The sequence below is a fragment of the Kogia breviceps genome, chromosome 6 (genome assembly GCF_026419965.1).
Source record: "Kogia breviceps isolate mKogBre1 chromosome 6, mKogBre1 haplotype 1, whole genome shotgun sequence".
NCBI classification, from domain to species: Eukaryota; Metazoa; Chordata; class Mammalia; order Artiodactyla; family Physeteridae; genus Kogia; species Kogia breviceps.
In genome coordinates, this window is record NC_081315.1 from 27,311,062 (window position 1) to 27,327,977 (window position 16,916).

Consider the following 16,916-nt stretch of genomic DNA (forward strand, 5'->3'; position numbering starts at 1 on the left):
AGCCCCGCCCCCGGAAAATGACCAATCAGAGAGTGGGAAGTGAGCCGGATGGGGCGGGCCTATCGTGACGTTACCACGAATCACCAACCTCAGACAGAGGGGGCGGAAGCGGAAGCCCTGGTTTGGCCTTGGTTCCGCCCCGGGGGACTGGCCCGTAGGAAGCAGTGAAGAAATCCTGAGGCTGGTGGGTTTAAGTTTTCATCTCTTATCACCGGAATCGGCCGAGCAGACGCCTGCGAGCGCGGGAGGGAGGGAACTTCACCGCCCAAGAAAAGAGCGAGCGGGCAGGCAGCCGCGGGGCAGAACCGAACTGATTGCAGGGTCTCTACAGGCCGGTCCGGCTCGGCGCCGCTCCCCTCGAGGCTATGCTGCAGGCGGAGTTCCGGGCGATTCCTAGGTGAGGGCAGCGGCTCTGCTGGGGATTCCACCGCGGAAGAACTGAGTAGATGCAAGGTGGGGAAGAAAGAATGCTGCCCGCACTGCTGCCCGTTAGCACCCTGAGCCGCCGCGTTTGTGGCAACAGCAGCAGTAGCAGCAACAGAAAGCACAGCGTGGGCCGAGGAGGCGGTTCCAGATGCTGGTGAAGTCGCCCCACGGCTGTTTTTCCGTAGTATGCGAGTCGACAGAACAGCCAAAGAACAGGGCTCCCCATTACCATCTTCTTTGAGCTATTTTCCCTTGTTACTCGGAGCTGATTTATGCGGAAACATGCCTTGCACTTGTACCTGGAGGAACTGGAGACAGTGGATTCGACCTTTAGCGGTGGTCATTTATCTGGTGTCCATAGTGGTTGCGGTTCCCCTATGCGTATGGGAATTACAGAAACTGGAGGTAAGAGGGTCCCGCACCATCCGCCGCTACCCTTTCTTCTACCGTCCTGCTCAGCTAAGGTAGCCTATTTTTATCCCGGGTGCTCCAGACTTGATATCCTGAAAACCATGTCCTGTAATGAACACGTGACATAACCTGTCTGGTTTCTGGTTGTTCACGGTTTTTCAAACCATGCTACTCGTGAAGCTAGGACCGAGAAAATAAAATATATTAAGGTAGCTGCTTCGGAGAGCACTGTTTTGCAAACATTCATCAATACCCTGAAAGTAAGGTAACTTTACTTCTGAAATCTGATCTGTTTAAATATTAAGACTTAACTAGATCTACTGTAAAGACCAGGTGTTGAATTTTATTAGCATTTAACTAGCTTCCTGAATTAAAGGATTCGAGTTGGTTTAACTTTGTTTTTACTTTAGAAATTAACTCAACAAAGGTTTTGAAAAAAGTCCCTTGTATATTTTTTGATGTCATATTCTTATTATGACATCAGTAAAGTACTATAAGCTGAAAGACCCCAAGGTAAATATTTAACTAAGTGTACTATAAGCTGAAAGAGCCCAAGGTAAATATTTAACTAAGTACTTTATAAAAATTGTAATGAACTTTTAAGTTTGAAGTTCATAAAATCCAGGGAAGTATTTTTACTTAGAAACAGCTATTTCACAAGAGTTATGACAAGACCATGGCTATTTTAGGCCTTTTGTGTGGAAACGATCTTTATGTAATTAAATGAAATGCATTTAATATGTTTGTTTTCTGTATGTTCACTCAATTGTTTTTGTTGACTTTTCTAAACTAGCATAATCCATATAGTTATTCTTGATATTACTAAAATATTACACTACATTAAGTATTTCTAGTTTGTTAGATATTTAGGTTACTTCCATAATTTGTCTACCAGAATTCAAATATAGACATCTTAATACAAATAGGGATTTCTTACTTTGGAGTATTTCTTACTTTGAAATATAGGAACTATTTTAAAGATTAATACTATGTATAATATCAACCTAATTTAAGACTTCTCTTAGTTGTTGGTGTCAATGACAAAAAATTAAGAAAGAGATGGAAAATTTTATTCAAGCCAAACTGAGGATTATGGCCCTGGAGACAGTCTCTCAGAGAGCTCTGAGGACTGTTCTGAAGAGATAAAGGGGGAAGCCAGTATACACGTGATTTTGGCAAAGGGGGTATGTGCAGTCAAGCGCACGTCTCGGTAGAAGGTCACAGGTCACAAGGAACAGACATCTAAGTTAATGGTTTTAGTGCTTTTCTAAGTATGGGAAGATGCAGGAATCCAGGTTCATAAAAAATTTCTCCTGAAAATATCTATCTGAAGACAAGTTTTCCCAGAGCACAGAGTGCCTCATCCTGATCTTGCCCCAACACACACCCCGAATTTCTTTTCAGGGTGTATTATTCCTTTCAGGGTGTATAGCCTCAGTGGCTAGTGATTTGATTGTTGTAAAACTGGATGGTGGGCAGCAGTCTTTATTTTACAGTCCCTTCCTTTTCAGTCTTAATTTCAGCCAATTTGGGAGGCATTTCGACAAGTTTGTCCCATGTGGCTAGAAATGCTCATTCCCAGGTCAAGTGAGGAGTTTGTTGATAGGCCACTCAATGTGCTGTTACTGGACGAGTCTCTATTAACAATAACCAGAAGCCTCTGGGCCACCTGTCTTACTAGTCTGTTACTGTCCAGGAAATGGTTCTCTCTTGTTGTTCCCTCTAACCATATAGAAGAAATTACACGATTACGGTTATGGATCTTATAGAACTATATATTTGGTCAGTTGTTTCAAGTGGGCTAATCATCATTAATTTTATTTGAGCCTCAGTCACACATTTGGTAATGCAAGAAACAATAATCTTGGGCTTCCCTGGTGGCGCAGTGGTTGAGAGTCCGCCTGCCGATGCAGGGGACACGGGTTCGTGCCCCGGTCTGGGAAGATCCCACATGCCGCGGAGCGGCTGGGCCCGTGAGCCATGGCTGCTGAGCCTGCGCGTCCGGAGCCTGTGCTCCGCAACGGGAGAGGCCACAACAGTGAGTAATTTAGCTAGTAACATTAATAACGTCATAAGTAAGTATTAAGCTACGAACTTCATTAGGTGTGGCCCAGTATCTCCCCAGGTCGTCTGACCAGTCTGTTCTGCACCAATCGCTGTCTTTAAGGGGAATGATATATTGGCATTGCGCAAAAAGCTCACCAAAGATGTCTGCACTGACAAGCATAGTGGTAGGTCACCGTGACACCTTTCAGAATTGAAAAAGGAATGTTATCTTCTAAGGAATTATATGGCTGGTACCAGAAGGAGAAAAAGTGATGGCTATGGTTTGAGCAGGTATTTCTGCCATTGAGGAGGTCTGGTTAATGCATAATGCAGATGCGTGATGCAACTAGAGGGGAGGGTGGGAGGCCAAAGGACAGAGAAAAAGTTCTATTTGTAAATATTTCTTGTCTTGCCTTAAAATGTAAATTTTTATTTCATCACTGATGTCAACTGTACTTTTTCAGTACGGGCTTTTAAGGACAATTTTAATCTGCAATCTCGACTGCTAACATCCTGAGCCAAATTCTCATCGTGTATTCCCTGGACTATTCTGAACATACCAGCCAGAGTATACAGTTAAAACATAAGTCACATTATGTGTGTCCTCTGAAAGTTTTCCAGTCACTCCTAGTCCTGAATTAAAAGCTAGTATTACTGACTGTGGCATTGGAGCCCAACATGATCTGACACCACCCCCACCTCACCGCCCTCTGACTCTCTCTCCTCAGTTCCTGGGCCTCCTCCACACTTGCTTTGCTCAAATGCAGGGCGGGCTCCCTCCTTAGGGCTTTGCATGTCATAATATGCCTTTCTGCAGATGGTATTCTCATTCCTTTGTGTCCTTCAGGTTTTTACTTCAATGTCACCCAGCTACCCAGTTTAAAAATCACAAGCTTCACTTCCTCAACTCTTCATATCCTCTTCCCTTCTTTATATTTTTTAGGACTCACTGCCATCTAACAGGATACATTTTTTATCTTGTTTTCTCCTTCTTCCCAAATATCAGATACTTAATAAATGATTGTTTGAGTCCCAGTGATAAATCAGGCTGGTATTCTGTATGGTTAGATAGAGAGACATGGCAGCTACTTTCATGGAAATTGGTGGTGGAGACAAACACAACCAGCAAAAACAAATCAATAAAATAAAATTATGTAAAATGCTTTGAGGAAACTAAAAAAGATCTAAAAAGCGAACAAGAAGGGCAACATTATTACACATCTTCAAAAGACATCTCTACCAACCTATGGAAAATTAAGTGGAAGTGGAAAAAATTAGAAAGTTCTTTAAGGTAGTTCAGAGGTAGTGGGTGCCTGGCATACGATGGCTTATGGCCCAAGTCAGAAGAGCAGAAACAGAGATGGAAAAGTGAATTTTTTTTTTTTTTTTTATGGTACACGGGCCTCTCACTGCTGCAGCCTCTCCCGTTGCGGAGCACAGGCTCCAGACGCGCAGGCCCAGCGGCCATGGCTCACGGGCCCAGCCGCTCCGCGGCACATGGGATCTTCCCGGACTGGGGCACGAACCCGTGTCCCCTGCATCGGCAGGCGGACTCTCAACCACTGCGCCACCAGGGAAGCCCGGAAAAGTGAATTTTAAGTATCATTGGAATTGAAGAAACAGGGCTTGACACTGGATTGGATTGGGGAAGAGAGGCAGTGAGAGAAAGGGGGAAATCAAGAACCACTCTGAGTTTTATGTCTTGAACAACAAGGTAAATGGTGATGCCAGTTACCAAGATGGAAACTCGATAGATAAGGACAGGTTTGAAAGCATTTGAGTTCTGTTTGGGACACTTAGTTCAGGGTATATGAGAGACATTCCATTCACATGGGCACGTCAAATATGCTGTTGGAAATGCAAGTCTAGAGCTCAGAAATGTTTGAGCTGCAGATATAAATATGTGTTGTCAGAACAGAGATGGTGCTGAAAGCCATAAAAATGGATGAGATTATAAAGGGGAAGAAGAAGAAGAAAAAGCAGAGGATGTGGCACCAACATCTATAGGTCACAGGGAAGAACAGGAACTTTGAAAAGCAGCAGCAGCCAGTGGGGAAGTAGGATGCCAGGAGAGGGGTGTCGTGGAAGCCAGAACAGAAGGACAAAGTAGTGAACAGTCTGCTGCTGAGCCATCCATTGGAGGGTCATTTGTGATCCTCGTCATGGTTTCTATGGAGGTATCAGGGACGAAACTAAAGGGAGTTGTTTGAAGAATAAATGTGGAGTGAAGAAGTGGTATTAGAATATGAAGACAGGGACTTCCCTGGTGGCGCAATGGTTAAGAATCCACCTACCAATGCAGGGGACATGGGTTCCAGCCCTGGTCCGGGAAGATCCCACATGCCGCAGAGCAGCTAAGCCCGTGCACCATAGCTACTGAACCCACGTGCCACAATATACTTTTGTTATCTACTTCTTTAATCTTTGACCCTTTATGAAAAAAAGTCTTGTTCAAAACAGCAAAAACTACAAGTTGTGGACTTAAGTTCCTTTTCCATTAACTGTTCAAACTCCTCAAGTACTAAAAATAAATACCCACCTTTTTTGGTTTAAAAAGTTAACATTTGCCTTTTTTTTTTAATTAAAAGGATTCACATTCTTCAAGGCAGGAGTACAAGTTAGCATAAAATTCATTCCCGAGGGCTTCTCAGATAGAAGAGAGTTTCAGCTAAATTTGTTTCTACCAGAAAGCGAGTGGATTACTTCAACTCTGTTAGGATGAGGTAATTCAAAGTATATTTTTAGAAATTGAGATTTTAGAGGTTAAAATGTTGATCAGATATTGACCTAAGAAAGAAATTAGGGACTTCCCTGGTGACACAGTGGTTAAGAATCCACCTGCCAATGCAGGGGACACGGGTTCAAGCCCTGGTCCGGGAAGATCCCACGTGCCGCGGAGCAACTACGCCCGTGCGCCACAACTACTGAGCCTGCGCTCTAGAGCCCGTGAGCCACAACTTCAAGCCTGTGCACCACATCTGAAGCCCACGTACCTGGAGCCCGTGCTCCACGTCAAGAGAAGCCACTGCAATGAGAAGCCCATGCACCACAACGAAGAGTAGCCCTCACTCTCCGCAGCTAGAGAAAGCCTGCACGCAGCAACGAAGACAAAAGAAATTAGATCTTTTGAAAATGGAATGTCCTGAGTTGATAATGTTGTATATAAGAGGGGCAGCCTATATTAGCACGGGTCCCTTGGACAGGAGTTGTGGCAGTGCTTAGCAAATGGGAGGGTCAAAAGACATGATGCCTGTGAAGAACTCAGCAAAGTTATCAGGCAAATAGTCAGCAATCAGTAAGTGTTTTACTAACATGTTGGGTAACAGTAAAATTTGCAGAAAACATTGATTTGCAGATTTTTATCCAGACATAAAAGCAGAGGAATAAACCAGAAGAAGATTTTTAGATTTGACTTGCAGAAAATTTTAAAACTTTTGTACATCCTCAATCACAATAATCAAGTATAAAAGGCAAATAACAAGTTAGGGGGAAATGACATGATGTTAATATTCTTAATGCATACAGTGCTGTTACAAAAGGCCACGTGAGGAAAAATCCACCCCCTCTTTCCACAAAAGCATAAATGGGCTGTTTATTGAAGAAGTAATAAAAATAGCCACTAGTCATTTGGAAAATATTGAGCCTCGATAATAATCAAATAAATTAAAAGTTTTAAATACAAATATTTTATTTAGCTCTTTAGTTTTAATATCAGAGAATTTATACTAACATATTCTTTGCTGATTAAGGTTGGAATACACACCAAGGCTTGGTTTATTGCTGGAATCTTTTTGCTGTTGACTATACCTATCTCGCTTTGGGTGATATTGCAGCATTTAGTGCATTATACACAACCTGAACTACAGAAACCAATAATAAGGTAAATCTTTATATGTTTTGATTCTACTAGTGTTGTATTGGCTTATCTCATAAATATGATGTAAACTGTTTTAAATTTATGTTTTGCTTTCCAAATAGGATTCTTTGGATGGTACCCATATACAGTTTAGATAGTGTAAGTATGCTTCATTTTATCTCATTAACTAAGAACTTGTTTGATGATGCTAACTGTAATTAAGGTAATAAAAGTAATATTATTTGGCAATAAGGAGTTAGGTTAATAAGTGAAAAGGTTCACTTGTTTTTAATATTAACAGAGAAGACAAAGTATAACCATAGAAAAGGCAGATGTTTTAAAATTTCAGGTTAGTAGCTCTTAGTCCTTTAAATAATGTAATACTTAAATTACATTATCATCCTTTTAATTTATTATAATATTTATTTGGACCCAAACAGAAATCTTCCCCAGTGGATTCTAATACATGCAGTTGTTACAGATAACTGCTTTAATTTGATTAAATATAAAGAAAATGTCTTTAACATCATTTTCTATGATCGTGTCAAGAAGTTTCAGATTATATTTAAGAACTCAAGTACATAATTTAACTTCTCTCTTCATATTCATTATTTACCCCAACACAAATGTTTTTGTTTACCAATATCCAAGATGTTTATTGCTTTTAAAAATTCATTTCACAGATTGGTAGCCCTCATAATGATAAAATTTAGAAAGTTTGATCTAATTATGTGAGTACCATGAATTGGAGTGGTAATTCATTTTATCGTAGTTGCAACTGTTTTTAACATCTGTGCTTCTTCATAGTGGATAGCATTGAAATATCCCAGCATTGCAATATATGTGGATACCTGCAGAGAATGTTATGAAGCTTATGTCATTTACAACTTTATGGGATTCCTTACCAATTACCTAACTAACCGGTATCCAAATCTGGTATTAATCCTTGAAGCCAAAGATCAGCAGAAACATTTCCCTCCTTTGTGTTGCTGTCCACCATGGACTATGGGAGAGTAAGTATGTTTGGTTTTATTTAAGCGGGTTTAACTATCATTTCTCTGCAAAGTAGTGTGTTAAGTACTATATGCAGGACAAAAAGTGTAAGACAGAGTCCGTACCCTCATGTAGTTAATAGTCAAGTGTGAAGACTAAGAAAACACATTTTTATAACCCACACATATAAGGTAGTTTCTTTTACATTACTCACCCTAAATAGAAAATTTTAAATGTTGTGGGGAAAAAACCTTAGAAATCATTTAATCAACATCCTCTTACAGTTGGGAACCAGGGTCTGCAGATATTAACTTACCCAAGTCACACAGTGAATTAATGGCAAAATCAGGTCTAAAACTCAAGGAGAAGGTAGTCTAGGTAGGGAAACAGCATTTGATATGAAATTAGAGCAACAAATAGCAATGTTTATTCTAGTAATATGTAAGTTGGCCTTATTATACATTCATGTAGGACAGTAAAGGAAAATAAAGCCTAAAAGGTTAAGTTGAAACTAAGATTGCATTTACTCTATGAATTTATTTTTCGGCAGGAAACATTTGAAGCCAGCATTTTAGAGACATTAATTTTACAATACTATACAGGATGCATTAGGGGGAGAAGAGTCCAGAAGGGGAAATAAATTAGGAGGTTATTATAGTAGTTCATTTGTGAGATAAGCTGAAGAGGGGTGTGAAATTGGAATAGAAAGGGGAGACAATAAGAGAATGCAACTGGAGAATCAACAGGACTTGATCACTGATAGAAGGGGATGTAGGTGGAAGTTGCAAGCCAGTGTAACTGGAATGACTTGGAGGAATCAGTGTAGATATATGGCCTAGGGTTAGCTACATTGCCTTCCATGTAGTACAGAACCATTTCTACAACATCAGCGCTAAATGGAGCATCTAGTATGTGCTAGTATATAGATATATCATAATACATATAACAGATGTAGAACTTAATGGAATTACAGCTTGGTTAGGAATTAAATGAAGACACAAATATATAGTTACTTATTGCAGGAAATGCTATGAAGGAAAAAGAACAGGAGTGTATGGAAGAGGGTAGTAAGGAAAAAGTAACATAGGTTGGGGATCAGGGGAGAGATATTGTGCTCAACTCCAAATAAAAGAAGAACAAATAGGGATTTATAGCCAAAGAGATTGGGGTGGTCAGTGGATGGAAAATTACTAAGGAGACATCAAGGGTAGGGGGATTCTCTCTAAACTGGCCCGACAAGAATCTTACTTACTAAAGGCAGGCCAAGTAAACATCAGGAGTGAGGGATGAGGAGCTTGATCGCATATCCAGGGTAATCAGATACTGGGGGTGGGCTGGGGGTGGGGTGTGCTGGTGATGGGTGTCTTAGCAGGATTTTTTGCTCAGACTGACTTCACAGGCCGAGGACAGGGCCTAAGGATGATGCCTAGTTGAAAAGAAGGCTCAGAGGAGCGCTGTCTAAAGTTTGATCAAGGAGAGAGATTGTCTTTGTCAAGTGAGAAGCCATTATAGGATGTTAAGCAGAGGTCTGGTATCCAAGATTACTTGTACTCTTTGTAGCCTAAACTGGACGTGGGCATAGATGCAAGAGATTGCAGTGGTCCAGTAAATATGATGATGATGGTGGTGGTGGCAGCAGCAGCTTGGCTTTGAGCAGGACTCTTCTATTAATACAGAACCTGAGATGAGGCTCTAGCTGCCTCTTCAGACTGGCTCATCACAGTTAGCAGGTGGTCAACCCAAAAGCTTTTTCAAATGATGCTGTAGGCCAAAATTTCCCTTTTCTGTGCTTGTGCAATTGATTTATTCCTAACTACACAAGCAATTACATTTATTCTTGTTAAGACTCTGTGTGGGTTTCATTTTTTTTCCCTGAGACTCTTAGGTTCTGACAGCTGCTACCTGAATAATATCAGCAGTGCATCCATAACTGTAACCCAGGTTTTCTTTCCTTTGAAGACATTAACATTTACCAAATCCATGCCGTTTAGGGGTATGTTTTTAGTAATATAAAACTTCTCATTCTCTGGTATATAAGTACATTTTAGGTTACCAGTCTCCTTCTATTAGATAACTGGTGTTATATATATGATCATTACTCAGAATATTGCTCTTGAGGATAATTCAGTATAATGCTTTGGTTTTAAGATGCAAACGCCAGGGCAAGTTTCTAGTCCTTAGATGTTAAAATTAAGTCTGCTTTTTGTACTCTGATTTCTGTGACATAAGCAGTGAGCACAATGAGTTTTCTTTTAATGAATGTTAGATTTTATGTGTGTTCGTTTGTGAGAGGAGGGGAACGTTTTACCTAGTGATTTAATACTGTTATGAAACAAATGTTTTCATGAAACAGTACTAACTCTTACTATGTATTTCCTTCCTCCCCCTTGTTTCTAAAATTTGGATCACAGCCTACTAAATTATATTTGACACAATTTGAAAAAATATGCCCTAGGGTATGTACCTTGGAGTGGATATGCTAGGTCTTTAGGTTTTATGCAACTTTGTGATAAATTGATTGCTGAAGTGGCAGTGCCAAATTACTCTTCCATTAACAGGAGAAAAGATTGCTAATTGAACCACACCCTCACTTATATATAGAATTACTGGGACTTCTTTATGTTTACCTGTCAAGAGGGTGTAAAGGATTTCCCTGATTAGTACTGAGGTTGAGCAACTTTTCATATGTTTATTAAGCCATTTGTGTTTCCTTTCTGAGGAATGATTGTTTCTGTTTCTCATTTTTTAATGGGTTGTACAGGATCTTGATATGTTTAGATACTAATTCTTTATTTAATGCATGTTAAAAATATCTTTTTCTAGTTTTTGGCCTGCTTTGGTACTTCTACTATATCTTTTGATAAATGAAAGTTGTGAATTTTTATATTGTTGAATTTATCAATCTTATTTTATAGTAAGTACTTTGCATCTTGTTCAAAAAATTCTTCCTGACCCCAGGATTATAAAACCATTCTTCTATGCTTTTCTTCTAAACATTTCATATTTTTTCCATTAAAGCTTATAACAGGGACATCCCTGATGGTCCAGTGGCTAAGTCTCTGCGCTTCCACTGCAGGAGGTGCGGGTTCAATCCCTGGTTGGGGAACTAAGATCCCGCATGCTGTGCAACCCGACCAAAAAAAAAAACCTTATAAACACATATTGATTTTTTTTCATATGTTGTGTGAGGTAGGAATGCAGTTTCATTTTATTCCACTGGCTTCCTGACCTAGCACCATTCTCTCTCCAACCTCACTGGTCTGTGTTGCCATCTCTGCCGTATCCATTTGTGATGTTTGTTTTTTCTGTTTTATTGGTTAACTTCTCTATCCCCGGACCAATTCCATACATTAACTACTATAGTTTATTAATAAGCCTTAAAATAGAAGGGCAGGTGCCCCACCCCTATTATCTTGGCTATTCTTGGGTCAATGCTCTTACATGTAAATTTTGGAATCAGCTCGTCAGTTTGTTTGAAAAGCCCTATTGGAGTTTTTTGATTGGAAGTGAATTCAATCTTCAGTTTATTGACATTTTTATGGTTTTGAGTCTTCTTATCTATGAATATTGTCTACTCTCTACTTATTTAGCTCTGCATTTATCTTTTAATTAAGTATAGTTTTCTCATAAAAGTCTTGTAAATCTTTTGTTGACCTTATAAACATCTTATATTTTATTTCTATTATAAATGGCATCTTTTTAAAAAATGAGTTTAATTGCTGCCAGTGTGTAGAAAGGCAGTTGATTTTTGCATATTGAGCCTATATCCAAAAATCTTGTTAAATCTCCCTATTCTGTAGATCCTAATAAGTTCTCTGTAGCCAGTCATCTTCAAAAGAAGGATTTGTTTGCTTTCTAGTCTTTATACCACACATTTCTCTTTCTTCTCACTGTGCTGATGAGTACCTCTAGACTTTCTTGTATCATTCCTGGTTTTAAAGGGAATTCTTATAAAATTTCACATTTGGATTTAATGTTTCTAAAGGTGTTTTGTAGGCATCCTTTATTAGGTTAAAAAGCTCCTTTTTACCCCCTAGTTTGTTAAGAGTTCTTAATCATGAATAAGTATTGAATTTCATCAAATGCTTTTTCTATACCTATTGAGACAATCATAATTTTTTGCTTTTAACCTGTTAATATAGTGAATTAGATTAATGGCTTTTCTAATGTTAAAATCCCCTTGATTTTAGAAGATAAATTTTAAGTGGTTATGATGTATCATCAGCTTTTCTACATCATAAGCTTTATAGAATTTTTACACCTCTGTTCATGAGAAAGATGGGTTATGATTTTCCTTTCTTATACTGGTCCTGTCTGGTTTTCACATCCAAGTTTTGCTGCCTGAATAGGTGTTATTGCCTCTTATTTATATATCACAGAAAGAAATTATATACTATACCTTGAAAGATTAGTTCTGGACTGTTCTTTGTGGGAGGACAATTATAGAACTATTTAGGCTTCCCATTGTTTCTGGAATAATTTTTTTTTTAACTATAGCATTTAGGAATTAAGCAGAATAGACAAAGTTTTAAAATGTATAGGTAGGGGAGTTCCCTGGTGGCACACTGGTTAAGAATCCTCCTGCCAATGCAGGGGACATGGGTTTGATCCCTAGTCCAGGAAGATCCCACATGCCACAGAGCAACTAAGCTTGTGCGCCACAACTACTGAACCTGCGCTCTAGAGCCCATGCGCCACAACTATGGAGCCCACGCACCACAACTACTGAAGCCCACGCACTCTAAGGCCCGCATGCCACAACTACTGAGATTGTGTGCTGCAACTACTGAAGCCTGTGCACCTAGAGCCCGTGCTCCGCAACAAGAGAAGCCACCACAATGAGAAGCCTGCCTACTACAATGAAGAGTAGCCCCTGCTCACTGCAACTAGAGAAAGCCCATGCACAGCAACTAAGACCCAACACAGCCAAAAAATGTATAGGTAGGGACTTCCCTGGTGGTCCATTGGTTATGACTCCATGCTTCCACTGCGGGACGCAGGTTCGATCTCTGGTCCGGGAACTAAGATCCCACGTGCCACATGGCACGGCCCAAAAAATAAAAAATAAAAATAAAATGTATAAGCATATTTTAGTTTATATCTTAATCTCTTTTGAATCTGTCATTATGACTCCTTTTCCCTTTCTAATGTTACTAGTATCTCTTTTTTTTCCTTGAACAATCTTGCTGGAATTTTGCCTATTTTTAACTAGTCTTTTTAAGAACTGACTCTTGGTTTTGTTGATTCTCTGTATGTTTGTTTTCTATTTCATTCATTTATACTCTATTTTTACTTCATTTCTCCCATTTCCTTTGGTTTACTCTGTTCTTATTCTAACATGAGTCTTAGCTCATTAATTTCTAGCCTTTCTTCTTTTTCAATGCTGCATTTAAAACTATACAATTCCGTTCATGTTCTGCATTCACTGAATCCCTGTTTTTGTTGGGGTATAATTGACATGCAACATTATATTAGTTTCAGTTGTCCAACATAACTATTCAATATTTGTGTATACAATAAATGAAATGACAACCACAATAAGTCTATTTAACATCTATCACCCTTGAATCCATTTTCCTATTTAACATTTTCATCATCATCCAGTTTAAGGTTTTCAAATTTCTGTTTGGATTTTTTCTTTACCCAAGTTATTTTGAAGTATTTTAAAATTTCCAAATATGAGGATTTTTTTTTTCATTTTATTTATTTGCATTGTAGTCAGAGATTGTATGAGACAGTCTCTGAACTTAGTTAAGATTTGTTTCATGCCCTCTGGTACATGATCAGTTTTTATAATGGTTCTCTGTGTGCTTGAAGAGACAGTGTATGCTGTATTAGTGAGTGGCTGTGTAGTGTTTATGTCCATGAGGTCAATCTTATTTAATTAGGTTATTCAGTTTGTCTACATTTCTGTTGATTTTGGCTACTTGTTCTATCAGTTACTGAAAGAGACGTTGAAATTCTGCCACTGATAATTTGTCAATTTCTTTGTGTACTTCTGTCAGTTTTTGCTTTATGTTTAGATACTGTTTCTATTCCAAAAAATCTTTTTTGTCTTAAAGTTACTTTGTCTGATGTTAACAGGTATCCTATCTTTCCTTTGTTTAGTATTTGCCTGGCTTACCTTTCACTATCTTTTACTTTCATCTTTTCTCTGTCCTTATGTTTTAGGTGTATAACTTTTTTTTTTAAGTTTAGTGTTTTTTTGTGTGTTTTTTTTTTAAATTTATTTATGTGTGTGTGTGTGTGTGTGTGTGTGTGTGTGGTACGCGGGCCTCTCACTGCCGTGGCCTCTCCTGCCACGGAGCACAGGCTCTGGACGCGCAGGCTCAGCTGCCATGGCTCATGGGCCCAGCCGCTCCACGGCATGTGGGATCTTCCCGGACCAGGGCACGAACCCGTGTCCCCTGCATCGGCAGGCGGACTCTCAACCACTGCGCCACCAGGGAAGCCCAAGTTTAATGTTTTTTTTAAATTCTAATCTGATGATACATCACTTATACCAGGTATGCTATTTATAAAAATATAAATATATTCAAGTATAATTTTTGCTACTTTTTGTTCTGTCTCACTTTTTCTAGTTTCCTTTTTTTATTGATTACAGTTTTTAAATAAACTGGCACAGTGGTTAAGAGTCCACCTGCCAATGCAGGGGACACGGGTTCGGGCCCTGGTCTGGGAGGATCCCACATGCTGCAGAGCAACTAAGGCCATACGCCACAACTACTGAGCCTGTGCTCTAGAGCCTTTGTGCCACAACTACTGAAGCCCGTGTGCCTAGAGCCCGTGCTCCGCAACAAGAGAAGCCATCGCAATTAGAAGCCCGTGCACTGCAGTGAAGAGTAGCCCCTGGTCACCGCAACTAGAGAAAGCTCGTGCGCAGCAACAAAAGACGCAACGCAGCCTAAATAAATAGCTTAATACTTACTTATGACGTTATTAATGTTACTAGCTAAATTACTCGTATTCTGCCTGTTTTACAAGATTATTGTTTCTTTTTTTTTTTTTTTTTTTGCGGTATGCGGGCCTCTCACTGTTGTGGCCTCTCCCGTTGCAGAGCACAGGCTCCAGACGCACAGGCTCAGCGGCCATGGCTCACGGGCCTAGCCGCTGCGCGACATGTGGGATCTTCCCGGACCGGGGCACGAACCCGTGTCCCCTGCATTGGCAGGCGGATTCTCAACCACTGCGCCACCAGGGAAGCCCCCAATTTCTTTCCTTTTTATGGCTGAGTAACATTCCACTGTATATATGTATCATATCTTGTTTATCCATTCATCTGTCAGTGGGCATTTAGGTTACTTCCATGTCCTGGCTATTGTAAACAGTGCTGCAGTGAACATTGGGGTGCGTGTGTCTTTTTGAATTATGGTTTTCTCTGGGTATATGCCTAGTAGTGGGATTGCTGGGTCATATGGTAATTCTATTTTTAGTTTTTTAAGGAACCTGTGCACTGTTCTCCATGGTGGCTGTATCAATTTACATTCCCACCAACAGTGCAAGAGAGTTCCCTTTTCTCCAAACCCTCTCCAGCATTTGTTGTTTGTAGATTTTCTGATGATGCCCATTCATACTGGTGTGAGGTGATACGTCATTGTAGTTTTGATTTGCATTTCTCTAATAATTAGTGATGTTGAGCAGCTTTTCATCTGCCTCTTGGCCATCTGTATGTCTACTTCAGAGAAATGTCTACTTAGGTCTTCTACCCTTTTATGATTGGGTTGTTTGTTTTTTTAAAATTAAGCTGCATGAGCTGTTTATATATTTTGGACATTAATCCTTTGTCCATTGATTCATTTGCAAATATTTTCTCCCATTCTGAGGGTTTTCTTTTTGTCTTGTTTATGGTTTCCTTTGCTGTGCAAAAGCTTTTAAGTTTCATTAGGTCCCATTTGTTTATTTTTGTTTTTATTTCCATTACCCTAGGAGGTGGGAACAAAGGAGATCTTGCTGTGATTTATGTCAAAGAGTGTTCTTCCTATGTTTTCCTCTAAGAGTTTTATACTGTCCGGTCTTACATTTAGGTCTTTAATCCATTTTGAGTTTATTTTTGAGTATGGTGTTAGGGAATGTTCTAATTTCATTCTCTTACATGTAGCTGTCCAGTTTTCCCAGCACCACTTATTGAAGAGACTGTCTTTTCTCCATTGTATATCCTTGTCTCCTTTGTCATAGATTAGTTGACCATAGGTGCATGGTTTTATCTCTAGGCTTTCTATCCTGTTCCATTGATCTATGTTTCTGTTTCTGTGCCAGTATGATACTGTCTTGATTACTGTAGCTTTGTAGTATAGGCTGAAGTCCAAGAGCCTGATTCTTCCAGCTCCGTTTTTTTCCCTCAAGACTGCTTTGGCTGTTCAGGATCTTTTGTGTCTCCATACAAACTTCAAGATTTGTTTTTTTCTAGTTTTGTAAAACTGCCATTGGTAATTTGATAGGGATTGCATTGAATCTGTAGATTGCTTTGGGTAGTACAGTTATTTCCACAATATTGATTCTTCCAATCCGAGAACATGGTATATCTCTCCATCTGTTTGTATCATCTTTAATTTCTTTCATCAGTGTCTTATATCTGCATACAGGTCTTTTGTCTCCCTAAGTAGGTTTATTCCTAGGTATTTTATTCTTTTTGTTGCAATGGTGAATGGGAGTGTTTCCTTAATTTCTCTTTCAGATTTTCCATTATTAGTGTATAGGAATGCAAGAGATTTCTGTGCATTTATTTTGTGTTCTGCACCTTTACCAAATTCATTGATTAGCTCTAGTAGTTTTCTGGTGGCATCTTTAGGATTCTCTATGTATAGTATCATGTCATCTGCAAACAGTGACAGTTTTACTTCTTCTTTTCCAATTTGTATTTGTTTTATTTCTTTTTCTTCTCTGATTGCCATGGCCAGGACTTTCAAAACTATGTTGAATAATAGTGGCGAGAGTGGACATCCTTGTCCTGTTCCTGATCTTAGAGGAAATTCTTTCAGTTTATCACCATTGAGAATGATGTTTGCTGTGGGTTTGTTGTATATGGCCTTTATTATGTTGACGTAGGCTCCCTCTATGCCCACGTTCTGGAGAGTATTTATCATAAATGGGTGTTGAATTTTGTCAAAAGCTTTTTCTGCATCTATTAAGATGATCATATGGTTTCTATTTTATTTGTTAATATGGTATATCACATTGATTGGTT

General features: G+C 39.3%; 1 protein-coding gene across 1 annotated transcript in view; it reads left to right on the forward strand.

Annotated features, from left to right (window-relative positions):
- The first annotated feature begins 75 nt into the window (after positions 1-75).
- Positions 76-16,916, forward strand: part of TMEM184C (transmembrane protein 184C) — a 28,484-nt gene continuing 11,643 nt past the window's right edge. The window contains exons 1-4 of the mRNA XM_059066731.2: positions 76-831; positions 6,633-6,763; positions 6,862-6,898; positions 7,547-7,752. Coding sequence (XP_058922714.1) covers positions 613-831; positions 6,633-6,763; positions 6,862-6,898; positions 7,547-7,752 — 593 coding nt within the window. The 5' untranslated portion in view covers positions 76-612. The remainder of the gene's footprint in view (positions 832-6,632; positions 6,764-6,861; positions 6,899-7,546; positions 7,753-16,916) is intronic.